The 26,496-nt window shown below is 45.5% G+C and overlaps 1 protein-coding gene across 6 annotated transcripts in view; it reads left to right on the top strand.

Moving 5' to 3' along the window:
* Nucleotides 1-26,496, top strand: part of LOC106612112 (serine/threonine-protein phosphatase 2B catalytic subunit alpha isoform) — a 61,349-nt gene that overhangs the window by 10,209 nt on the left and 24,644 nt on the right. For all 6 annotated transcript variants that reach the window (XR_001330229.2, XR_001330230.2, XM_045724112.1 and 3 more), the window contains exons 2-4: nt 16,802-17,002; nt 23,744-23,868; nt 24,166-24,277. Coding sequence is in view for 4 of the 6 variants with exons in the window: in XM_045724112.1 (XP_045580068.1) it covers nt 16,802-17,002; nt 23,744-23,868; nt 24,166-24,277 (438 nt within the window). In the remaining 2 variants the exon portion in view is untranslated. The remainder of the gene's footprint in view (nt 1-16,801; nt 17,003-23,743; nt 23,869-24,165; nt 24,278-26,496) is intronic.

The following is a 26,496-nucleotide window of genomic DNA, read 5'->3' as shown; positions in this document are numbered from 1 at the left end:
CTAATGAGGACATGTTGTTTGGGGATAGTTTCTGTTAGTGTGTGTCTGTGTATATGTACACAGATGGTCCTACATGTGTGAAGCATACATTAATTACACAACTTCAACCCCCCCCATCTGCTTTCAAAGAGCCATGGATCTGTGCTAGGCTGCTAACTGATCTGGGTCAGAGATGGTAGAGGCATGAACACACACACCGACACATGCAAACGTACCACACACACACACACACACACGCATGTGCACTGTCACAACCCTCCACACTTTCCATATTCCCCCCTTCTTCTGCACTCTTACCCTTCTCTTTCATTGCCCCATTCTTTCATCACTCCATTCCTCACTCTTTAATTTATTTATGCAGAGACAGGCAGTAGGATGAGCGGATCTCCTGAGGTGTGTCATATCATTCTCTGCGAGGTCCTGCAGGGGCCAACATATTCAGACAGAAACAGGTTCCTCACACTAAGACACCAGGGGAAAACACAGCGATAGATTCACTAAGTGTTTGAACCAATGGCCAACGCAGAGCTGTCAGGTCTACCTACAGTACAGTAGATGTATTGATAAAAGGCACGTTTGTGTTGTTCAGCAGTCTGTAATGTGGGCTGTTCTCCTATAACACTGTTCTTACCCAACTACTCTTCTTTTTCTCAAGCTGTACATTCTCTGTCAATCTCAATCACAGTCTCTTTCACACACCCTCACACACACTCTCCTTTTCTCACTTGCACACTCACACTCCATCACACTCCCTCACACACCATAGTAGTTTGGTGGTGGGACTAGGGCAGTACATGGGACAGGACCTTTCTTGCATTGGTGATAGAACAGTGTGGGTTGGTTCCCTGTAGGACTAACCCTACCGTAGTGGAGCTGGAGCAGTGACCTGACCTGGTTAGCCTTTAGCTCAGTGGGCTATGGGCTGTCTCTGCTGGTGTGGAATACCCTCAATACGTCATTGACACATGACTAGTGGGGGGCTGCAGGGCCTGGAGAGATGGTGTGTGTGCTGTGGGGTGATGAATTAGTCTGATTTAAGATTTAAGTGATGGGGAGGTCAGGAGGTAGTAGAGGACAGTTAGACGGTGATGGATGGAAGGCAGAAAGAAACAGAGAAAAAAAGATAGCGAGAGAGAGATAGGAGAGAGAGATAGAGAGAGAGAAAGGCCTACTTGTGAACTAGGCCATTATCTGTGTTAGTACTGGTGGGGCACCACGAGGCTCTGTAGATCCTGCAGAACAATACCTTTATGTGTGTGTGTGTGTGTGTGTGTGTGTGTGTGTGTGTGTGTGTGTGTGTGTTTTTGCCTTTGTGCCTGTGTGTGTGTGAGTCCTCACGTGCAGCTGGGTGCTCTTGCTGTATCTCTCCTGGTCAGTCATCCCCCTCTCCAGCGGTGCCCTAGGGGCCTTCATTATGTAAGGGAAACACCGCTGCAAAGCACAGGCCGATAACTCAGCCATACCCTGAAATAAAGCCTGCTAGACCGTCTATAACACAGACAGTACATTCACACACATATACAGTGTACATACATGTATGCATGCACACATGCACATTGCAAAAGAAAAGAGGAGGGGAGAGGAGGGGAGGTGAGAGGAGAGGAGAGGCAACGAGAGGAGAGCAGAAGAGAGGAGATGAGAGAAGTGGAGAGGAGAAGAGAGGAGAGGAGGGGAGAGGAGAGGAGGGTGTTGTTCCTGTAGCTGCTGTGATGTTGTTTATTACCTCAACCTGGTACTGTGTGGAGAGATGGTTGGAGGTAGACAGGTAGATAGAGAGGAGATGAGAGGAGAGCAGAAGAGAGGAGATGAGAGGAAAAGAGAGTAGTGGAGAAGAGAAGAGAAGAGAGGAGATGAGATTAGAGGAGAGGAGAGGAGGGGGGAAGAGAGGAAAAGAGAGCAGAAGAGAGAAGATAAGGGGAGACGAGGGGAGCGGAGAGGAGAGGAGGTGAGAGGACAGGAGAGATGGGGAGAGGAGGGTAAGAGAGGGGAGAGAAAAAGAGTAGGGGAGAAGAGGGGAGGGAACAGAAAGGAGAGGAGAGGAGACGAGAGCAGAAGAGAGGAGACAAGAGGAGACGAGAGGAGTGGAGAGGAGAAGAGAGGAGATGAGATTTGAGGAGAGGAGGGGAGGGGAAAAGAGAGGAGAAAGCGAGAGACAAAAGCAGAAGAGAGGAGACGAGAGGAGAGGAGAAGGAGACGAGGGGAGCGGATAGGAAACTAGAGGAGGGGAGAGGAGAGGAGGTCAGAGGATGGGAGAGGAGAGGAGAGAAGAGAAGAGAATAGAAGAGAAGGGAGGAAAAGAGAGGAGAAGAGAGGAGGCGAGATTAGAGGAGAGGAGGTGATGAGAGGGAGAAGAGAGGAGGGTCTTGTTCCTGGAGCTGCTGTGATGTTGTGTATTACCTCATCCTGGTACTGGTACTGGAGAGATGGTAGGATGTAGACAGGTAGATAGAGAGGAGAGGAGAGCAGAAGAGAGGAGACAAGAGGAAAAGAGAGGAGATGAGATTAGAGAAGAGGAGGGGAGGTAATGTGAGAGGAGAGGAGGATAGAAGAGAGAAGAGGAAAAGAGGGTAGAGGAAAGCAGAGGAGAGGAGAAAAGAGGAGGGGAGACGAGGGGAGAAAAGATGAGGGGAGAGCGGGGGAGGGGAAAAGAGAGGAGATGAGAGCAGAAGCAAGGAGATGAGATTAGAGGAGACAAGAGGAGACTAGAGCAGAAGAGTGGAGAAGAGAGGAGACGAGGGGAGCGGATAGGAGAAGAGAGGAGGGGAGAGGATAGGACGGAGAAGAGGGGAGCGGAGAAGAGAGGAGGTGGGAAGAGGGGATGAGAGAGGGGGATAGGAAAAGAGTGATGAGAAAAGTGAGGAGAGAAGAAGAGAGAAGACGAGAGGAGTGGCGATTGGAGGAGAGGAGGGGAGAGGAGAGGAGGGTAGAGCAGAAGAGAGGAGATGAGGGGAGCAGAGAAGAGAAGAAAGGAGACGAGGGGAGCGGATAGGAGAAGAGAGGAGGGGAGAGGAGAGAAGAGGAGAGGAGGGGAATGGAGTGGATAGGAAAAGAGATGAGAGGAGACGAGAGGAGTGGAGAGAAAAAGAGAGGAGATGAGAGGAGACGAGAGCAGAAGAGAGGAGTGGAGAGGAGAAGAGGAGATTACTGGAGAGGAGAGGAGAGCAGAAGAGAGGAGTGGAGAGGAGAAGAGGAGATGAGATTAGAGAAGAGGAGGGGAGAGTAGAGGAGAGGAGGGGAGAGGAGAGGAGAGGAGGGGAGAGCAGAAGAGAGGAGACGAGGGGAGCGGTGTTGTTCCTGTAGATGCTGTGATGTTGTTTATTACCTCAGCCTGGTACTATGTGGAGAGATGGTTGGAGGTAGACAGATAGATAGAGAGGAGACTAGAGGAGTGGATAGGAAAAGAGTGGAAATGCGATTAGAGGAGAGGAGAGGAGGGGAGTGGAGAGGAGAGGAGGGTGAAGGGGAGAGGAGAGGAGAGTAGAAGAAAGGAGACGAGGGGAGTGGTGTTGTTCCTGTACTGGTTCTGTGTGGAGAGATGGTTGGAGGTAGACAGGTAGATCGAGAGGAGACGAGAGGAGAGGAGAGGAAAAGAGAGGAGATTAGAGGAGATGAGAGCAGAAGAGAGGAGTGGAGAGGAGAAGAGGAGATAAGATTAGAGGAGAGGCGGGGATCGGAGAGGAGTTGAGGGGAGGAGGGGATAGGAAAAGAGTGGAGATGAGAGGAGAAGAGGAGATGAGATTAGAGGAGATTAGAGGAGAGGAGGGGATAAGAGAAGTGGAGGAGAGGAGAAGAGAAGAGAAGAGAAGAGGGGAGAGCAGAAGAGAGGAGACAAGGGGAGACAAGAGGAGTGGAGCGGAGAGGCGGGAGGAGAGGAGATGAGGAGAGATGAGGGGAGAGGAAAAGAGAGAAGAGGAGGGGAGGTAAGAGGGGAAAAGCGAGCAGACTAGAGAGGAGGGGGAGGAGGGGATTGGAAAAGAGTGGAGATCAGAGGAGACGAGAGCATAACAGATGAGATTAGGGAAGAGTCGGGGAGAGCAGGGGAGGGGAGGGGAAAAGAGATGAGAGGAGAGGGCGGGAGGTGAGAGTAGGGGAAATGAGACGAGAAGAGAGGAGACGAGGGTAGAAGAGAGGAGCGGAAAGGATAAGAAAGGAGATGAGGGGAGCGCATAGGAGAAGAGAGGATGTTAAAGGAGAGGAGAGAAGAGGATGGGAGTGGAGGTGATAGAAAAAGAGATGAAAAGAGAGGAGATGAGAGGAGACGATAGGAGTGGAGAGGAGAAGAGAGGATATGAGATTAGAGGAGGGGAGAGGAAAAGAGAGGAAAAGAGTGGAGAGCAGAGGAGGGGAGAGGAGAAGAGAAGAGAGGAGGGGAGAGGAGTGGAGAGGAGACGAAAGGAGACGAGGGGAGCGTTGTTGTTCCTGTACTGGTTCTGTGTGGAGAGATGGTTGGAGGTAGACAGGTAGATCGAGAGGAGACGAGAGAACTAGAGAGGAAAAGAGAAAAGATGAGATTAGAGGAGGGGAGGGGAGAGGAGAGGATGGGGAGGAGAGGAGAGGAGAGGAGAAAGGGAGGAGGGGTGGAAGGAGAAGAGAGGAGGGTGTTGTTCCTGTTGCTGCTGTGATGTTGTTTATTACCTCAGCCTGGTACTGTGTGAAGAGATGGCTGGAGGTAGACAGAGAGGAGATACGATTAGAGGAGGGGAGGTGGGAGGAGAGGAGAGGAGGATAGAAAAGGGGAGAGGAAAATAGGGTGGAGGATGGGAGGGGAGAAGAGAAGAGAGGAAAGGAGAGGAAAGGAGTGGAGAGGAAAAAAAAGGGGAGAGTAGAGAAGGAGAGTAGAGGGGATGTTGTTCCTGTACTGGTACTGTGTGGAGAGATGGTTGGAGGTAGACAGGTAGATAGAGAGGAGACGAGAGGAGTGGAGAGGAAACGAGAGGAGATGAGATTAGAGGAGAGGAGGGGAGTGTAGTTGAGAGGAGGGGCAGGAGGGGATAGGAAAAGAGAGGAGAAGAGAGGAGACGAGAGCAGAAGAGTGGGGAGGAGAGGAGAAGAGGAGATGAGATTAGAGGAGAGGAGAGGCAGGAGGAGAGGAGAGGAGATAAGGGGAGAAGAGGGGAGAGGAAAGAGAGGAGGGGAAAGAGAGGAGATGAGATCAGAAGAGAGGAGACGTCGGGAGACGAGAGGTACGGAGAGAAGGGAGACGAGGGGAGAGGAGAGGGGAGGAGAAGAGCTGATTAGATGAGTGGAGGGATAGGAAAAGCGGGGAAAAGAGAGAACAAGAGAGAAGACGAGATGAGAGGAGGTGAGATGAGAGAAGAGAAGAGTAGAAGAGGGGATAGGATTGGAGAGGAGAGGAGAGGAGGATGTGTGACCTCAGGCCCCTACTCTACTACCACATACTGTAACTACAACACAAAATCCATGTGTACGTGTGTATAGTGCGTATGTTATCGTGTGTGTGTGTGTGTGTGTGTGTGTGTGTGTGTGTGTGTGTGTATGCATGTGTCTCTGCCTATGTTTGTGTTGCTTTACAGTCCCCGCTGTTCCATAAGGTGTATTTTTATCTGTTTTTTTTATCAAATTTGACTGTTTGCATGAGTTACTTGATGTGGAATAGAGTTCCATGTAGTCATAGCTCTATGTAGTACTGTTCGCCCCCCATTGTCTGGTCTGGACTTGGGGGGCCGTGAAGAGACCTCTAGTGGCATGTGTTGTGGGGTATGCATGGGTTTCCGGGCTGTGTGCCAGTACGTCAAACAGAAAGCTCGGTGCATTCAAAAACGAGACTTATCTTTCCCTCACTAACTTTAAACATCAGCTATCTGAGCAGCTAACCGATCGCTGCAGCTGTACATAGTCCATCTGTAAATAGCCCATCCAATCTACCTACCTCATCCCCATATTGTTTTTATTTACTTTTTTGCTCTTTTGCACACCAGTATTTCTACTTGCACATCATCATCTGCTCATTTATCACTCCAGTGTTAATCTGCTAAATTGTAATTACTTCGCTACTATGGCCTATTTATTGCCTACCTCCTCACGCCATTTGCACACACTGTATATAGACTTTCTTTTTTTATATTGTGTTATTGACTGTACGCTTGTTTATTCCATGTGTGACTCTGTGTTGTTGTTTGTGTCGCACTGCTTTGCTTTATCTTGGCCAAGTCTCAGTTGTAAATGAGAACTTGTTCTCAACTAGCCTACCTGGTTAAATAAAGGTGAAATAAAAATGTTTTTTTTAATTTCACAAATACAAGTAGCGATGAAGTCAATCTCTCGTCCACTTTGAGCCAGGAGAGACTGACATCCATATTATTAATATTTGCTCTCCGTGTACATCCAAGGGCCAGCCGTGCTGCCCTGTTCTGAGCTAACTGTAGTTTTCCTAAGTCCCTCTGTGGCACCTGACCACCCGACTAGTCCAGGTGCTACAAAACGAGGGCCTGTAGGAGGAGTCAGCACTGTTAAGAAGGCAGAGCAGCTCTTTATTATGGACAGACTTCTCCCCATTTTAGTTACTGATGTATCAATATACACTGCTCAAAAAAATAAAGGGAACACTTAAACAACACAATGTAACTCCAAGTCAATCACACTTCTGTGAAATCAAACTGTCCACTTAGGAAGCAACACTGATTGACAATAAATTTCACATGCTGTTGTGCAAATGGAATAGACAACAGGTGGAAATTATAGGCAATTAGCAAGACACCCCCAATAAAGGAGTGGTTCTGCAGGTGGGGACCACAGACCACTTCTAATTTCCTATGCTTCCTGGCTGATGTTTTGGTCACTTTTGAATGCTGGCGGTGCTTTCACTCTAGTGGTAGCATGAGACGGAGTCCACAACCCTCACAAGTGGCTCAGGTAGTGCAGCTCATCCAGGATGGCACATCAATGCGAGCTGTGGCAAGAAGGTTTGCTGTGTCTGTCAGCGTAGTGTCCAGAGCATGGAGGCGCTACCAGGACACAGGCCAGTACATCAGGAGACGTGAAGGAGGCCATAGGAGGGCAACAACCCAGCAGCAGTACCGATACCTCCGCCTTTGTGCAAGGAGGAGCAGGAGAAGCACTGCCAGAGCCCTGCAAAATGACCTCCAGCAGGCCACAAATGTGCATGTGTCTGCTCAAACGGTCAGAAACAGACTCCATGAGGGTGGTATGAGGGCCCAACGTCCACAGGTGGGGGTTGTGCTTACAGCCCAACACTGTGCAGGATGTTTGACATTTGCCAGAGAACACCAAGATTGGCAAATTCGCCACTGGCGCCCTGTGCTCTTCACAGATGAAAGCAGGTTCACACTGAGCACGTGACAGATGTGACAGAGTCTGGAGATGCCGTGGAGAATGTTCTGCTGCCTGCAACATCCTCCAGCATGACCGGTTTGGCGGTGGGTCAGTCATGGTGTAGGGTGGCATTTCTTTGGGGGGCCGCACAGCCCTCTATGTGCTCGCCAGAGGTAGCCTGACTGCCAGTAGGTACCGAGATGTGATCTTCAGACCCCTTGTGAGACCATATGCTGGTGCGGTTGGCCCTGGGTTCCTCCTAATGCAAGACAATGCTAGACCTCATGTGGCTGGAGTGTGTCAGCAGTTCCTGCAAGAGGAAGGCATTGATGCTATGGACTGGCCCGCCCGTTCCCCAGACCTGAATCCAATTGAGCACATCTGGGACATCATGTCTCGCTCCATCCACCAACGCCACGTTGCACCACAGACTGTCCAGGAGTTGGCGGATGCTTTAGTCCAGGTCTGGGAGGAGATACCTCATCAGGAGCATGCCCAGGCGTTGTAGGGAGGTCATACAGGCACATGGAGGCCACACACACTACTGAGCCTCATTTTGACTTGTTTTAAGAACATTACATCAAAGTTGGATCAGCCTCTAGTGTGGTTTTCCACTTTAATTTTGAGTGTGACTCCAAATCCAGACCTCCATGGGTTGATAAATTGGATTTCCATTGATTATTTTTGCGTGATTTTGTTGTCAGCACATTCAACTATGTAAAGAAAAAAGTATTTAATAAGATTATTTCTTTCATTCAGATCTAGGATGTGTTGTTTAAGTGTTCCCTTTATTTTTTTGAGCAGTATATTTTAACCATGACAGTTTACAATCCAGGGTTACTCCAAGCAGTTTAGTCACCTCAACTTGCTCAATATCCACATTATTCATTACAAGATTTATTTCAGGTTTTAGTGGATGATTTGTCCCAAATACTATGATTTTAGTTTTTTAAATATTTAGGACTAACTTATTCCTTGGCACCCACTCTGAAACTAGGTGCAGCTCTTTGTTAAGTGTTGCATTCATTTCAGTCTCTGTAGTAACTGACGTGAATAGTGTTGAGTCATCCGCATACAAAGCCAGTGGCATGTCGTTAGTAAAGATTGAAAAAAGTACGTTTTTACAGTCATTTTCTTAATGGGTGTGTGCTTATTAGTAACTGGAATAAGCAATTTCATAAATGCGTCAAGTGCAGTGTCTGGTTGCTCTTCATTACACACCACAGACCAACAAATATTCTTTACATCATCAACACATGAATCACTACAAAACTTATTGTATGACCTCTTATACACTATATTAGGCCCAGCCTTTGGAACTTTGTTTTTCCTAGATATGGCTACTATATTGTGATCACTACATCCGATGGATTTGGATACTGCTTTAAAGCACATTTCTGCAGCATTAGTAAAGATGTGATCAATACATGTTGATGATTTCATTCCTGTGCTGTTTGTAACTACCCTGGTAGGTTGACTGATAACCTGAACCAGGTTGCAGGCACTAGTTACAGTTTGAAACTTACTCTTAAGTGGGCGCCCTGATGAAAGCCAGTCAATATTTAAATCACCCAGAAAATATACTTCTCTGTTGATATCACATACATTGTCAAGCCTTTCACACATATTATCCAGATACTGACTGTCAACACTTGGTGGTCTATAGCAGCTTCTCACCAGAATGGGCTTTAGGTGAGGCAGATTAACCTGTAGCCATATTACTTCAACAGTATTTAACATGAGATCCTCTCTAAGCTTTACAGGAATGTGGTTCTGAATAAAAACGGCCACACCTCCACCTTTGACATTTCTGTCTTTTCGGTAAATGTTATAACCATGTATTGCTACCACTGTATCATCAGAGGTATTATCTTGGGACAGCAACGTAGCCTAGTGGTTACAGCGTTGGACTAGTAACCGCAAGGTTGCAAGTTTGAATCCCTGAGTTACAAACCTGTCGTTCTGCTCCTGAACAAGGCAGTTAACCCACTGTTCCTAGGCCGTCATTGAAAATAAGAATTTGTTGTTAACTGACTTGCCTAGTTAAATAAAAGTAAAATAAAAAATCTAAGTCAGTTTCAGAGATAGTCAGAATGTCATCTGCAAATGATTGTTTTCATGAACCTTGTTTCTTATGTTAAAGTGGGCTATTTTGAGCACTTTTTTCTGGAATGCTTGATTCCTACTAGGCCACACTACCTCAGTTCTAACAGTATCACTCTGCTTCATAGGCACATGATTACTGCATACAATAGCTGTGGGATCAGCAGAGGCATTCAGGGCAGTTAGAGGGACATAAATTAGGTTACTTACATTGTGTCTGCCAATGCCCCTGGTTTAATGTTCATTTGCTGAAGCATTATTACAAGTCAGCGTCAAATGGTAGGGATTAAATGAGCTGGACTTGGGTCATTGATAAGTCATTGTCTCAACGCAGCCTTATAATGCTGGAACCCAAATGATTTGGGTGGATCCCATCCTCCTTCTAAAATAAGTGTTGTTTCCAGAAGTTATCAAAATTGTCAATAAATGTTACACCCATGTTACACCCACAGAGCTGCAATAGTCCCGTAGCCAGTTATGGATGGCTAAATGTCTGCTGTTGTCACGACTTCAGCCGAAGTTGATGCCTCTCCTTGTTCGGGTGGTGTTCGGCGGTCGACGTCACCGGTCTTCTAGCCATCGCCGATCCATTTGTCATTTTGCATTTGTTTTGTCTCATTTTCCCACACACCTGGTTTTCATTTGCCAAGAGTGTGCAAAGCTGTCATCAAGGAAAAGGGTGGCTATTTGAAGAATCTCAAATATAAAATATATTTTGATTTGTTTAACACTTTTTTGGTTACTACATGACGCCATATGTGTTATTTCATAGTATTGATGTCTTCACTATTGTTCTACAACGTAGAAAATAGTAAAAATTAAGAAAAACCTTGAATGAGTAGGTGTTCTAAAAATTTTAACCAGTAGTTTACATATGAGATGAGTAATGCAAAATATGTAAACATTATTAAAGTGACCAGTGTTCCCTTATTAAAGTGGCCAGTTATTCCAAGTCTATGTTTATAATGTGCTAGTGATGATTATTTAACAATATTTAACAATCTGATGGCCTTGAGATAGAAGCTGTTTTTCAGTCTCAGTCCCAGCTTTGATGCACCTGTACTGACCTCGCCTTCTGGATGATAGCGGGCAGTGGCTCGGGTGGTTGTTGTCCTTGATGATCTTTTTGGCCTTCCTGTGACATTGGGTGCTGTAGGTGTCCTGGAGGGCAGGTAGTTTGCCCCCGGTGATGTGTTGGGCAGACCGCACCAACCTCTGGAGAGCCTTGCCGTTGCGGGCGATGCAGTTGCCGTACCAGGCGGTGATACAGCCCGACAGGATACTCTCAATTGTGCATCTGTAAGGGTTTGTGAGGGTTTTAGGTGCCAAGCCAAATTTCTTCAGCCTCCTGAGGTTTAAGAGGCTCTGTTGCGGCTTCTTCACCACACTGTCTGTGTGGGTGGACCATTTCAGTTTGTCAGTGACGTATAGGCTGAGGAACTTGAAGCTTTCCACCTCCTCCACTGTGGTCCCGTTGATGTGGATTGGGGGATGCTCCCTTTTCTGTTTCCTGAAGTCCACAATCAGCTCCTTTGCTTTGTTGACATTGGCTGAGAGGTTATTTTCCTGGCACCAGGAAAATAGGGTGTCAGGTAAGGTAGAGTTGATATGATCCTTGACTAGTCTCTCAAAGCACTTCATGATGACAGAAGTGAGTGCTATGGGGCAATAGTAATTTAGTTCAGTTACCTTTCCTTTCTTGTGTACAGGAACAATAGTGGACATTTTGAAGCATGTGGGGACAGTACAGTCGTGGCCAAAAGTTTTGAGAATGACACAAATATTAATTAATTAATATTGATGGCAATTTGCATATACTCCAGAATGTTAGGAAGAGTGATCAGATGAATTGCAATTCATTGCAAAGTCCCTCTTTGCCATGCAAATGAACTGAATCCCCCAAAAACATTTCCACTGCATTTCAGCCCTGCCACAAAAGGACAAGCTGACATCATGTCAGTGATTCTCTTGTTAACACAGGTGTGAGTGTTGACGAGGACAAGGCTGGAGATCACTCTGTCATGCTGATTGAGTTTGAATAACAGACTGGAAGCTTCAAAAGGAGGGTGGTGCTTGGAATCATTGTTCTTCCTCTGTCAACCATGGTTACCTGCAAGGAAACACGTGCCGTCATCATTGCTTTGCACAAAAAAGGGCTTCACAGGCAAGGATATTGCTGCCAGTAAGATTGCACCTAAATCAACCATTTATCGGATCATCAAGAACTTCAAGGAGAGCGGTTCAATTGTTGTGAAGAAGGCTTCAGGGCGCCCAAGAAAGTCTAGCAAGCGCCAGGAACATCTCCTAAAGTTGATTCAGCTGCGGGATTGGGGCACCACCAGTACAAAGCTTACTCAGGAATGGCAGCAGGCAGGTGTGAGTGCATCTGCACGCACAGTGAGGCGAAGACTTTTGGAGGATGGCCTGGTGTCAAGAAGGGCAGCAAAGAAGCCACTTCTCTCCAGGAAAAACATCAGGGACAGACTGATATTCTGCAAAAGGTACAGGGATTTGACTGCTGAGGACTGGGGTAAAGTCATTTTCTCAGGATGTGGCCCAGAAGTTAATTGACAGCATGCCAGGGCGGATTGCAGAGGTCTTGAAAAAGAAGGGTCAACACTGCAAATATTGACTCTTTGCATCAACTTCATGTAATTGTCAATAAAAGCCTTTGACACTTATGAAATGCTTGTAATTATACTTCAGTATTCCATAGTAACATCTGACAAAAATATCTAAAGACACTGAAGCAGCAAACTTTGTGGAAATTAATATTTGTGTCATTCTCAAAACTTTTGGCCACAACTGTAGACTGGGATAGGAAGAAACTGAATATGTCCGTAAACACTCTAGCCAGCTAGTCTGCGCATGCTCTGAACACGCGGCTATGGATGCCATCTGGGCTGGCAGCCTTGCGAGGGTTAACACGCTTAAATGTCTTACTCACGTCGGCCACGGAAGGAGAGCACACAGTCCTTGGTAACGGGCCGCGTCGGTGGCATTGTCTTATCCTCAAAGCGGGCGATGAATGTGTTAAGCTTGTCCGGAAGCAAGATGTCGGTGTCAGCGACGTGGCTGGTTTTCCCTTTGTAGTCCGTGATTGTCTGTAGACCCTGCTCGTGTCTGAGCCGTTGAATTGCAACTCCACTTTGTCTCTATTCTGATGGTTTGCCTGTTTTGATTGCCTTATGGAGGGAATGACTACACTGTTTTTATTCAACCATATTTCCAATCACCTTGCCATGGTAAAATGTGATGGTTTGCGCTTTCAGTTTTGAGCGAATGCTGCCGTCTATTTACGGTTTCTGGTTAGGGTAGGTTTTAATAGTCACAGTGGGTACAACATCTCCATCACCTGATAAACTCAGCCACCGTATCAGTGTATTCGTCTATATTATTCTCGGAGGCTACCCGGAACATATCCTAGTCCGCGTGATCAAAACAATCTTGAAGCGTAGATTCCGATTGGTCAGACCAGTGTTGAAATGTCCTTAGCACGGGTACTTCCTGTTTGAGTTTCTGCCTATAGGAAGGGAGGAGCGAAATGGAGTCGTGATCAGATTTGCTGAAAGGAGGGCGGGGGAGGGCCTTGTAGGCATCCCGGAAGTTGGAGTAATAATGGTTGAGTGTTTTAGCAGCGCGAGTACATCAGTGAATGTGTTGATAGAACTTCAGCAGCCTTTTTCTCAAAATTGCTTTGTTAAAATCCTCAGCTACAATAAATACGGCCTCATGATATTTGGTTTCCAGTTTGCATAAAGTCCAGTGAAGTTCTTAGAGGGCCATCGTGATATCGGCTTGAGGGGTGTATAAACGGCTGTGACTATAACCGAAGAGAATTCTCTTGGGAGATAATACGGTCGGCATTTGATTATGAGGTATTCTAGGTTGGGTGAACAAAAGGACATGAGTTCCTGTATGTTCTCACAGTCACACCATGAGTCGTTAATCATGAAACATACACCCCCGTTCTTCTTCCCGGATAGATATTTGAACTGAGAACCCAACTGGCTGGACAGACTCAGACAGTATATCCTGAGAGAGCCATGTTTCCGTGAGACAGAGTATGTTACAATCCCTGATGTCTCTCTGAAAAGAAATCCTCGCCCTGAGCTTGTCAACTTTATTATCCAGAGACTGAACATAAGCGAGTAATATACGCTGAAGCGGTGGGAGGTGTGCGCACCTAGAAGACCACTCTGAGTACCTCTCCTCCACCGGCGGGGTTTTGGATCGGCCTCTGGAATCAGTCCAATTGCCCTGGGGGGTACGAACAAAGGGTCCGATTCGGGATTGTCGTATTCCTGGTCGTAATGCTGGTAGTGCTGGTGAGTTACCATCGCTCTGATATCCAATAGTTCTTCCCGGCCAAAAAATTCTGGGCTAATAATGTAAGAAATTACACGTAAAAAAACAAATACTGCAAAGTTTCCTAAGAGCTAGAGGCACAGCAACTCTCTTTGTCGGAGCAATTTTTTTCAATAATCTCCGTATGTGATATTTGTGTTGGATAAAAAAGATACATGATGACGAACAAAAATACACACTCGCCAATTTAATTCCACTAAATTATGCAAATTAAACTATAGACCGATAAGCATGATGTTAAATGTTTTTCCATCAATTAATAAAAAGCATTATTTTGTTCTCCTGGTCATTTTGACCGGCAACAGTTTTATTTATCGGCTTTTCATTTTTTTATCGGTCAAATTCGGCTGTTGCCGGCTAGCAGTAACCCTGGTAGGTAGATAGGTAGGTAGGTAGTGCAAAAAGTAGTGCACTGTGCCTTTACTAGTATTAGTGGACCGATATAGCTGCCTGTAGCCGCCGAACATCTTCCTGCGGCTATGCAAACAGGATGCATGTTTTGGAGAAATGGTATTCTGTACAGGCTTCCTTTTTTTCTTTCTGTCATTTAGGTTAGTATTGTTGAGTAACTACTATGTTGTTGATCCATCCACAGTTGTTTCCTATCACACCCATTAAACTCTGTAAATGTTTTAAAGTCACCATGGGCCTCATGGTGAAATGTCACGTCCTGACCAGTAATAGGGGTTATTTGTTATTGTAGTTTGGTCAGGACGTGGCAGGGGGTATTTGTTTTATGTGGTTTGGGGGTTATGTGTATGTAGAGGGGTGTTTTATTTATGTGTTCTGGGGTTTTGGTGTATGTTCTTGTTTTGGTATTCTAGGTTTTTCTAGTTTGTATATTTCTTTGTTGGTCTGTGTGGCTCTCGATCAGGAACAGCTGTACATCGTTGTTCCTGATTGAGAGTCATATATAGGGAGCTTGTTTTCACCTGGTTGTTTGTGGGTAGTTGTATTTTGCGCTGCTGTTATATTTAGCCTGTGAAACTGTTGGTCTGTCGTTTTTGGTTTATTGTTTTCGTGTTCACTTTAATTAAATAAATTAAAGTATGAGTATTCACGTACCCGCTGCGCCTTGGTCCCCTTCTCTCTTCAACAACGACCGTGACATGAAATCCCTGAGCGGTTTCCTTCCTTTCCAGCAACTAAGTTAGGAAGGACGCCTATATCTTTAGTGACTGGGTGTATTGATACACCATCCAAAATGTAATTAATAACTTCACCATGCTCAAATGGATATTCACTGTATACTTTTTATTTTTACCCATCTACCAATAGCTGCCCTTCTTTGTGAGGCATTGGAGACCTCCCTGGTCTTTGTGGTTGAATCTGTCTTTGAACTTCACTGCTTGACATAGGGATCTTGCAGATAATTGTACATGTGGGGTACAGAGATGGTAGTAGTCATTCAAAAACCATGTTAAACACTATTATTGCACACAGAGCGATTTCATGCAACTTATTATGTGACTTGTTAAGCAAATGTTTACTCCTGGACTTATTTAGGCTTGCCATAACAAAGAAATGGAATACTTATTGACACAAGACATTTCAGGTTTTGATTTTTAATTAACTTGTAACAATATAATTCCACTTTGACATTATGGGGTATTGTGTGTAAGTGACACAACATCTAAATGTAATACATTTTAAAGTCAGGCTGTTACACAACAAAATGTGGAAAAAGTCAAGGGGTGTGAATACTTCCTGAAGGCACTGTGGGTAGGTACAGTGCATTCAGAAAGTATTCAGACCACTTCACTTTTTGTTACGATACAGCCTTATTCTAAAATTCAGCAATCTACATAAATACCCCATAATGACAAAGAAAAACAGGTTTTTAGACAGTTTGCAAATGTATTCAAAATAAAAAATGGAAATATCAAATTTACATAAGTATTCAGGCCCTTTACTCAGTATTTTGTTGAAGCACCTTTGGCAGTGATTACAGCTGCGAGTATTCTTGGGTATAACGCTTCAAGCTTGGCACACCTGTATTCTTCTCTGCAGATCCTCTCAAGCTCTGTCAGATTGGATGGGGAGCGTCGGGATCTAGCTGGGCCACTCAAGGTCATTCAGAGACTTGTCCTGAAGCCACTCCTGCATTGTCTTGGCTGTGTGCTTAGGGTCGTCGTCCTGTTGGAAGGTGAACCTTCGCCCTAGACTGAGGTCCTGAGCGCTCTGGAGCAGGTTTTCACCAAGGATCTCTCTGTACTTTGCTCTGTTCATCTTTCCCTCGATCCTGACTGGTCTCCCAGTCCCTGCCGCTGAAAAACATCTCCACATCATGATGCTGCCACCACCATGCTTCAGCGGTAGGGATAGTATTGGCCAGGTGATGAGCGGTGCCTGGTTTCCTCAACACTTGACTCTTGGCATTCAGGCCAAAGAGTTCAATCTTGGTTTCATCCTGTTTGTCATGGTCTGAGAGTCAAGTGGTGCCTTCTGGCAAACTCCAAGCAGGCTGTCATGTGCCTTTTACTGAGGAGTGGCTTCCGTCTGGCCACTCTACCATAAAGGCCTGATTGGTGGAGTGCTGCAGAGATGGTTGTCCGTCTGGAAGGTTCTCCCATCTCCACAGAGGAACTCTTGAGCTTCGTTAGAGTCACCATCGGGTTCTTAGTCACCTCCCTGATCCAGGCCCTTCTTCCCTGATTGATTAGTTTGGCCGAGCGGCTAGCTCAAGGAAGAGTGCCTTTCCAAATCATGTCCAATGAAATGAATTTACCAGAGGTGGACTCCAATCAAGTTGTAGAAACATCTCAAGGATGATCAATGGATGCACCTGAGCTCAATTTCAAGTCTCATAGCAAAGGGGCTGAATACTTCTGTATTTCTGTATTTATTTATTTTTTGAAAAAAACCTGTTTTCACTTTGTCATTATGGGGTATTGTGTGTAGATTGAGGAGGAAAATGTTTACAAATGTTTATTAATTTAATACATTTTAGAATAAGGCTTTTCTCCTTTTTCTCATCCTGTCCCCCATCTTTCTCCCTTTCCCTTTTTCCTCTATCTACCATTCCTCCTCTCTCTAGCGGTCCCCTTCCCCCTGAGCCACAGGCTCTCCATGAAGGAAGTGTTTGACTGTGAGGGGAAGCCTAGAGTAGACCTGCTAAAAGCCCACCTCACCAAGGAGGGCCGTCTGGAGGAGGTGGTGGCCCTACGCATCATCAATGAGGGAGCCGCCATCCTGTGCCAGGAGAGGACCATGCTGGATATAGAGGCCCCAGTCACAGGTGAGGAGGGAGAGGGGGAAGGAAAGGAGGAGAGTGGGGAGGAAGGAGAGGACCATGCTGGATATAGAAGCCCCAGTCACAGGTGAGGAGGGAGAGGGGGAAGGAAAGGAGGAGAGTGGGGAGGAAGGAGAGGACCATGCTGGATATAGAGGCCCCAGTCACAGTTGAGGAGAGGTGAGGTATGGGAGAAGAGGTGAAAGGAGGTGGAGAGGTGAAGAGAGGGAGAGAAAAAGGGGGAGTGATGGACAATGAGAAGGGTAAGGGAGGGAGAGAGGTGGGTAAGAAGAGAAAGGAAGAGAGAAAATAGAGGGGGAGATAGGGTTAAAGAGATGTAGGGTTAAAGAGAGTGGGAGGTAGTGTTAAAGAGAGTGGGAGGGAGAGTTAAATAGAGGGAGAGTTAGGGTTAAAGAGTGGTAGGGTTGAAGAGAAGGGTGGTAGGGTTAAAAAGAGGGAGTGGTAGAGTTAAAGAGAGTTAGGGTTGAAGAGAGGAGGGTAGGATTAAATAGAGGGGGAGGTAGGGTTTAAGAGAGAGGTAGGGTTAAAGAGAGTTAGGGTTAAATAGAGGGAGAGTTAGGGTTAAATAGAGAGGAGGTAGGGTTAAATAGAGAGGAGGTAGGGTTAAAAAGAGGGAGTGGTAGGGTTAAAAAGAGGGAGTGGTAGGGTTAAAGAGAGTCAGGGTTGAAGAGAGGGGGGTAGGATTAAATAGGGGGGGAGGTAGGGTTTAAGAGAGAGTTAGGGTTAAAGAGAGTTAGGGTTAAATAGAGGGAGAGTTAGGGTTAATTAGAGAGGAGGTAGGGTTAAATAGAGGGGGAGGTAGGGTTAAATAGAGGGGGAGGTAGGGTTAAAGAGAGGGGGAGGTAGGGTTAAATAGAGAGGAGGTAGGGTTAAATAGAGAGGAGGTAGGGTTAAATAGAGAGGAGGTAGGGTTAAAAAGAGGGAGTGGTAGGGTTAAAGAGAGTTAGGGTTGAAGAGAGGGGGGTAGGATTAAATAGAGGGGGAGGTAGGGTTTAAGAGAGAGGTAAGGTTAAAGAGAGTTAGGGTTAAATAGAGGGAGAGTTAGGGTTAAATAGAGAGGAGGTAGGGTTAAATAGAGAGGAGGTAGTGTTAAAAAGAGGGAGTGGTAGGGTAAAAAGAGGGAGTGGTAGGGTTAAAGAGAGTTAGGGTTGAAGAGAGGGGGGTAGGATTAAATAGAGGGGGAGGTAGGGTTTAAGAGAGAGGTAGGGTTAAAGAGAGTTAGGGTTAAATAGAGGGAGAGGTAGGGTTAAAAAGAGGGAGTGGTAGGGTTAAAGAGAGTTAGGGTTGAAGAGAGGGGGGTAGGATTAAATAGGGGGGGAGGTAGGGTTTAAGAGAGAGATAGGGTTAAAGAGAGTTAGGGTTAAATAGAGGGAGAGTTAGGGTTAATTAGAGAGGAGGTAGGGTTAAATAGAGGGGGAGGTAGGGTTAAATAGAGGGGGAGGTAGGGTTAAAGAGAGGGGGAGGTAGGGTTAAATAGAGAGGAGGTAGGGTTAAATAGAGAGGAGGTAGGGTTAAATAGAGAGGAGGTAGGGTTAAAAAGAGGGAGTGGTAGGGTTAAAAAGAGGGAGTGGTAGGGTTAAAGAGAGTTAGGGTTGAAGAGAGGGGGTAGGATTAAATAGAGGGGGAGGTTGGGTTTAAGAGAGAGGTAGGGTTAAAGAGAGTTAGGGTTAAATAGAGAGGAGGTAGGGTTAAATAGAGAGGAGGTAGGGTTAAAAAGAGGGAGTGGTAGGGTTAAAAAGAGGGAGTGGTAGGGTTAAAGAGAGTTAGGGTTGAAGAGAGGGGGGTAGGATTAAATAGAGGGGGAGGTAGGGTTTAAGAGAGAGGTAGGGTTAAAGAGAGTTAGGGTTAAATAGAGGGAGAGTTAGGGTTAAATAGAGAGGAGGTAGGGTTAAATAGAGAGGAGGTAGGGTTAAAAAGAGGGAGTGGTAGGGTTAAATAGAGAGGAGGTAGGGTTAAAGAGAGGGAGAGGTAGGGTTAAATAGAGAAGAGGTAGGCTTAAATAGAGAAGAGGTAGGTTTGAAGAGAGGTGGAGGTAGGGTTAAAGAGAGGGGGAGATAGGGTTAAAGAGAGGGGGAGGTAGGGTTAAATAGAGGGGGAGGTAGGGTTAAATAGAGAAGAGGTAGGGTTAAATAGAGGGGGAGGTAGGGTTAAAGAGAGGGGGAGGTAGGGTTAAATAGAGAGGAGGTAGGGTTAAATAGAGAGGAGGTAAGGTTAAATAGAGAGGAGGTAGGGTTAAATAGAGAGGAGGTAGGGATAAATAGAGAGGAGGTAGGGTTAAAAAGAGGGAGTGGTAGGGTTAAAAAGAGGGAGTGGTAGGGTTAAAGAGAGTTAGGGTTGAAGAGAGGGGGGTAGGATTAAATAGAGGGGGAGGTAGGGTTTAAGAGAGAGGTAGGGTTAAAGAGAGTTAGGGTTAAATAGAGGGAGAGTTAGGGTTAAATAGAGAGGAGGTAGGGTTAAATAGAGAGGAGGTAGGGTTAAAAAGAGGGAGTGGTAGGGTTAAAAAGAGGGAGTGGTAGGGTTAAAGAGAGTTAGGGTTGAAGAGAGGGGGGTAGGATTAAATAGAGGGGGAGGTAGGGTTTAAGAGAGAGATAGGGTTAAAGAGAGTTAGGGTTAAATAGAGGGAGAGTTAGGGTTAAATAGAGAGGAGGTAGGGTTAAATAGAGAGGAGGTAGGGTTAAAAAGTGGGGGAGGTAGGGTTAAATACAGGGGGAAGTAGGGTAAAATAGAGAGGAGGTGGGGTTAAATAGAGAGGAGGTAGGGTTAAATAGAGAGGAGGTAGGGTTAAATAGAGAGGAGGTAGGGTTAAAGAGAGGGGGAGGTAGGGTTAAATACAGGGGGAAGTAGGGTTAAATAGAGAGGAGGTAGGGTTAAATAGAGAGGAGGTAGGGTTAAATAGAGGGGAGGTAGGGTTAAATAGAGGGGGAGGTAGGGTTAAATAGAGAGGAGGTAGAGTTAAATAGAGGGGGAGGTAGGGTTAAATAGAGAGGAGGTAGGGTTAAAGAGAGGGGCAGGTAGGGTTAAAGAGAGGGGGAGGTAGGGTTAAATAGAGGGGGAGGTAGGGTTAAATAGAGAGGAGGTAGGGTTAAATAGAGAAGAGGTAGGGTTAAATAGAGGGGGAGGTAGGGTTAAATAGAGGGGGAGGTAGGGTTAAATAGAGGGGGAGGTAGGGTTAAATAGAAAAGAGGTAGGGTTAAAGAGGGGGGAGGTAGGGTTAAAGAGATGGGGAGGTAGGGTTAAATAGAGGGGGAGGTAGGGTTAAATAGAGGGGGAGGTAGGGTTAAATAGAGAGGAGGTAGGGTTAAAGAGAGGGGGAGGTATGATTAAATAGAGAGGAGGTAGGGTTAAAGAGAGGGAGAGGTAGGGTTAAAGAGAGGGGGAGGTAGGGTTAAATAGAGGGGGAGGTAGCGTTAAATAGAGAAGAGGTAGGGTTAAATAGAGGGGGAGGTAGGGTTAAATAGAGGGGAAGGTAGGGTTAAAGAGATGGGGAGGTAGGGTTAAAGAGAGGGGGAGGTAGGGTTAAATAGAGGGGGAGGTAGGGTTAAATAGAGAAGAGGTAGGGTTAAAGAGAGGGGAAGGTAGGGTTAAAGAGATGGGGAGGTAGGGTTAAAGAGAGGGGGGAGGTAGGGTTAAATAGAGAGGAGGTAGGGTTAAATAGAGGGGGAGGTAGGGTTAAATAGAGAGGAGGTAGGGTTAAAGAGAGGGGGAGGTAGGGTTAAATAGAGAGGAGGTAGGGTTAAAGAGAGGGGGAGTTAGGGTTAAAGAGAGGGGGAGGTAGGGTTAAAGAGAGGCGGAGGTAGGGTTAAATAGAGGGGGAGGTAGGGTTAAATAGAGAGGAGGTAGGTTTAAATAGAGAAGAGGTAGGGTTAAATAGAGGGGGAGGTAGGGTTAAATAGAGGGGGAGGTAGGGTTAAATAGAGAAGAGGTAGGGTTAAAGAGAGGGGAAGGTAGGGTTAAAGAGATGGGGAGTAGGGTTAAAGAGAGGGGGAGGTAGGGTTAAATAGAGAGGAGGTAGGGTTAAATAGAGGGGGAGGTAGGTTTAAATAGAGAGGAGGTAGGGTTAAAGAGAGGGGGATGTAGGGTTAAAGAGAGGGGGAGGTAGGGTTAAATAGAGAGGAGGTAGGGTTAAAGAGAGGGGGAGGTAGGGTTAAATAGAGAGGGGAGGTAGGGTTAAATAGAGGGGGAGGTAGGGTTAAATAGAGAGGAGGTAGGTTTAAATAGAGAAGAGGTAGGGTTAAATAGAGGGGGAGGTAGGGTTAAATAGAGAAGAGGTAGGGTTAAAGAGAGGGGGAGTTAGGGTTAAATAGAGGGGGGAGGTAGGGTTAAAGAGAGGCGGAGGTAGGGTTAAAGAGAGGGGGAGGTAGGGTTAAATAGAGAGGAGGTAGGTTTAAATAGAGAAGAGGTAGGGTTAAATAGAGGGGGAGGTAGGGTTAAATAGAGGGGGAGGTAGGGTTAAATAGAGAAGAGGTAGGGTTAAAGAGAGGGGAAGGTAGGGTTAAAGAGATGGGGAGTAGGGTTAAAGAGAGGGGGAGGTAGGGTTAAATAGAGAGGAGGTAGGGTTAAAATAGAGAGGAGGTAGGGTTAAAGAGAGGGGGATGTAGGGTTAAAGAGAGGGGGAGGTAGAGTTAAATAGAGTGGGAGGTAGGGTTAAATAGAGAGGAGGTAGGGTTAAATAGAGGGGGAGGTAGGGTTAAATAGAGAGGAGGTAGTGTTAAATAGAGAGGAGGTAGGGTTAAAGAGAGGGGGAGGTAGGGTTAAATAGAGAGCAGGTAGGGTTAAAGAGAGGAGGAGGTAGGGTTAAATAGAGGGGGAGGTAGGGTTAAATAGAGAAGAGGTAGGGTTAAAGAGGGGGAGGTAGGGTTAAATAGAGAGGAGGTAGGGTTAAAGAGGGGGGAGGTAGGGTTAAATAGAGGGGGAGGTAGGGTTAAATAGAGAGGAGGTAGGGTTAAAGAGGGGGAGGTAGCTTTTAAGAGATGGGGAGGTAGGGTTAAATAGAGGGGGAGGTAGGGTTAAATAGAGAGGAGGTAGGGTTAAAGGGGGGTAGAGTTAAAGAGAGGTGGAGGTAGGGTTAAAGAGAGGAGGAGGTGGGGTTAAAGAGAGGGGGAGGTAGGGTTAAAGGGGGGGGATATAGGGTTAAAGAGGGGGGGAGGTAGGGTTAAAGGGGGGTAGAGTTAAAGAGAGGGGGAGGTAGGGTTAAAGGGGGGGTAGAGTTAAAGAGAGGTGGAGGTAGGGTTAAAGAGGGGGGAGGGAGGGTTAAAGGGGGGGAGGGAGAGGGAGGGTTAAAGAGAGATTACAATTGAAATGAATGTACACCTTCCATAATGAGTAATTGTTTTTGGCTTAATCATAACTGTTGTGCCGAATGTCACTTAATGGAATCAATCGCCTTTAGATTTTCTCAATAATAGCAGTACTTTGTCAATATCTACAAAACAATCTCCTTGCCAATAATATGGTGAACTGAGTTGAATTGAGAGAGTGATGGGAAGGGGGGACGGGAGGTAGGGAGATGCGACAGAGGAACAGAAGATGGTTTGGCAGATAAGTAGAGAGAGTGACAATGAAAGAGAGAATGGTCTTGTTCCGCTGCCTATAGCCTACATTAAAAATACCAGCGAAAAAGCTCTGTTTTAGTTTTGACTTGTGTATCTACTGGCTAGCTTTGGTGTGTGTCTTTCTCCATGGAAACGGTAGCTGTAAGATAATTCCATGATAGCACACATCCCACACACACAGTGAGAGAAGATACGGTAGCTAGCTACTCTATGGTTTTCACAGTTACTGCTAGTCCCTAGAGAGAAGAGGTGGTAGGCAGGCTGGAGGCAGGCTTCACACACAGACAGACAGCAGACATTACGCTTCTCCCTATTCTCCCTATGCTGTTTGTTCTGTAGGAACATATGACAGAAAGGAGAGAGTGTAGTGGGCGTTGTGCCACTGTCAGAGTAAGGCTTTTTTTATTTGACAATTTACATTTTCATGGAATTTACTTGAAAAATATGAGAAAGGGTTGATGTTTACCTTTCTGCTTTGTTGTCACTTCCAGAGACTGGTTGGAATATATTCAGGTTGTAATCTATTGTACGCCTAGATGAAACTAAAGTATTATACTCAGGTTGTAATCTATTGTACGCCTAGATGGAACTAAAGTATTATATTCAGGTTGTAATCTATTGTACGCCTAGATGAAACTAAAGTATTATACTCAGGTTGTAATCTATTGTACGTCTAGATGGAACTAAAGTATTATATTCAGGTTGGCATCTATTGTACGCCTAGATGAAACTAAAGTATTATATTCAGGTTGTAATCTATTGTACGTCTAGATGGAACTAAAGTATTATACTCAGGTTGGCATCTATTGTACGCCTAGATGAAACTAAAGTAATATATTCAGGTTCTAATCTATTGTACGACTAGATGGAACTAAAGTATTATATTCAGGTTGTAATCTATTGTACGTCTAGATGGAACTAAAGTATTATATTCAGGTTGTAATCTATTGTACGACTAGATGGAACTAAAGTATTATACTCAGGTTGTAATCTATTGTACGCCTAGATGAAGCTAAAGTAATAGGAATGTGATTATGTAGTACTGAGGTTGTGTGTTTAGCATTGTTGTGTTTGAGGTTGTATGTTAGTCTAAACATAGAGACCCTTCAAATTACTAGAAGGATTGTAATGTCTGCTTCTATGAGTGTAACGTTGTTGTAACGTTGTGTTCCAGTGTGTGGAGACATCCACGGTCAGTTCTTTGACCTGATGAAGCTGTTTGAGGTGGGCGGTTCCCCCGCGACGACACGCTACCTCTTCCTAGGGGACTACGTGGACCGGGGCTACTTCAGTATTGAGGTGAGGGCACACTACAGTACCTAGTGCACACTATCTAGTCCACACTATCTAGTGCATACTACCTAGGGACACAATACCTACTGCATATTTCTTAGGGACACACTACCTAGTGCACACTAGCTACTGCATACTTTCCTAGAGGCACACTACTTTCTGCATACTAGGAAGTGTTTAAGCAGGTAGCTTTGAATCTAGGACTTTGAGCCTGACATCAAGTGAGTAGCTCACTGGTCATTTCTTCCTCTGAGCCGTACTGTTACTAACAGATCTTTCTGTGTCCTCTCTCTCCTCTCTCAGTGTGTGTTGTATCTGTGGTCGTTGAAAATCCTCTACCCAAAGACGTTATTTCTTCTACGGGGAAACCATGAATGTAGACACCTGACTGAGTATTTCACTTTCAAAACTGAATGTGAGTATTTCACTTTCAAAACTGAATGTGAGTATTTTCCCACTGAGCACAGACTTCAATTCCATGTCTTTGGCTATCCCCATAGGAGATACCTTTTCGGTTCCAGTTAGAACCCTTTTTGTTTTCAGGTAGAACCCTTTTAGGTTCCATGTAGAACCCTCTGTGGAAAGGGTTCTTCATGGAACCCAAAAGGGTTCTTCCTGGAACCCAAAAGGGTTCTTCCTGGAACCAAAAGGGTTCTTCCTGGAACCAAAAGGGTTCTTCCTGGAACCAAAAGGGTTCTACCTGGAACAAAAAAGGGTTCTTCAAAGAGTTCTCCTATGGGGACATTTTGTATTTTTTTATTTTATTTATTTAACCTTTATTTAATTAGGTAAGTCAGTTAAGAACACATTCTTATTTACAATGACGGCCTACCCCGGCCAAACCCTAACCCGGACGATGCTGGGCCAATTGTGTCCCGCCCTAAGGGACTCCCAATCACAGCCGTTTGTGATACAGCTTTGAAACGAACCCGCATCTGTAGTGATGCCTCTAGCACTGAGATTCAGTGCTTTAGACCGCTGCACGACTCGGGAGCCCCAACCATGTTAGGTTCTAGATGGCACCTTTTTTTGCTAAGAATGTATTCCACGTTGGTTCAACATCATTTCATTGAAATGAAGTAGAAACGTTGATTCAACCAGTGTGTGTCCAGTGGGTGTGTTCTCTTCTTGTACCCTCCCTTTCCTCTCCTCCCTTAAAACTAGCGTCCTAGCTTCTCCATTGTTCCATCTCTCACATCCATTGCTCATCCAACGCTCATTCCATCCTCTCATCCATCCATCCCCCACTCTCTCTCTTCCCATCCTCCCCTCTGTCTCTCCCCGTCAGAGAACAGGTGATTAGAAGGAAATTAATTTGGCCCTTAATGATTGACCCAGGGACGTAGTCTGCTGTGTGTGATTGGCCAGGGGACGAGGAGTCTAATTTCCCCTGATGCTTATGGCGAATAGTGGGCGCCCTCAATTACCATCTGCTGTATGTGTGTGTGTGAGAGAGAGAAAGAGAGAGAGAGAAAGAGAGAGAGAGAAAGAGGGAGAGAGAAAGAGGGAGAGAGAAAGAGAGGGAGAGAGAGAGAGAGAGGGAGGGAGGGAGGAAGAGAGAGAGGAAGAGAGAGAGGGAGAGAGAGAGGCTGGTGAAATGGTATTGATGATCTCTCTCTACATTAATAATCTCTCTGACAAACACACTCACAAAAACACACACACATACTGTACCCATATACACACACATACTGTACACACACATACTGTACCCATATACACACACGTACTGTACACACACATACTGTACCCATATACACACACGTACTGTACACACACACATACTGTACCCATATACACACACATACTGTACACACACATACTGTACCCATATACACACACGTACTGTACACACATATACTGTACACATATACACACACATACTGTACACACATATACTGTACCCATATACACACACATACTGTACACACATATACACACACATATTGTATACACATATACTGTACCAATATACACACGCGTACTGTACACACATATACTGTACCCATATACACACACATACTGTACACACATATACTGTACCCATATACACACACATACTGTACACACATATACTGTACCCATATACACACACGTACTGTACCCATATACACACACATACTGTACACATATATACTGTACACATATACACACACGTACTGTACACACATATACTGTACCCATATACACACACGTACTGTACACACATATACTGTACACGTATACACACACATACTGTACACACATATACTGTACACATGTACACACACATACTGTACAGTACACACACATACTGTACAGCACACACACATACTGTACACGTGTACACACATACTGTACAATACACACACATACTGTACACATGTACACACACATACTGTACAGTACACACACATACTGAACAGTACACACACATACTGTACACGTGACACACACATACACAGCATAGGGTGACTACTGGCCTATAGTGCTTGGCTACTTCACTATGGTGTTTTGATTTACTCTCTCCATCTCTCTCCCTCTCTCACTATCTCTCTCTCTCGCTCTCTCTGTTTCTCTCTCCGTCTCTCTCTCTCGCTCTATCCCCCTGTCCTTTCACTCTGCCCCATCCTCTCTCTCCCCTCCCCTCCCTCT

This window comes from Salmo salar, chromosome ssa09 (assembly GCF_905237065.1).
Source record: "Salmo salar chromosome ssa09, Ssal_v3.1, whole genome shotgun sequence".
Taxonomy (NCBI): domain Eukaryota; kingdom Metazoa; phylum Chordata; class Actinopteri; order Salmoniformes; family Salmonidae; genus Salmo; species Salmo salar.
The sequence above is the reverse complement of the archived record's forward strand: the minus strand, read 5'-3'. Positions and strand labels throughout refer to the sequence as shown.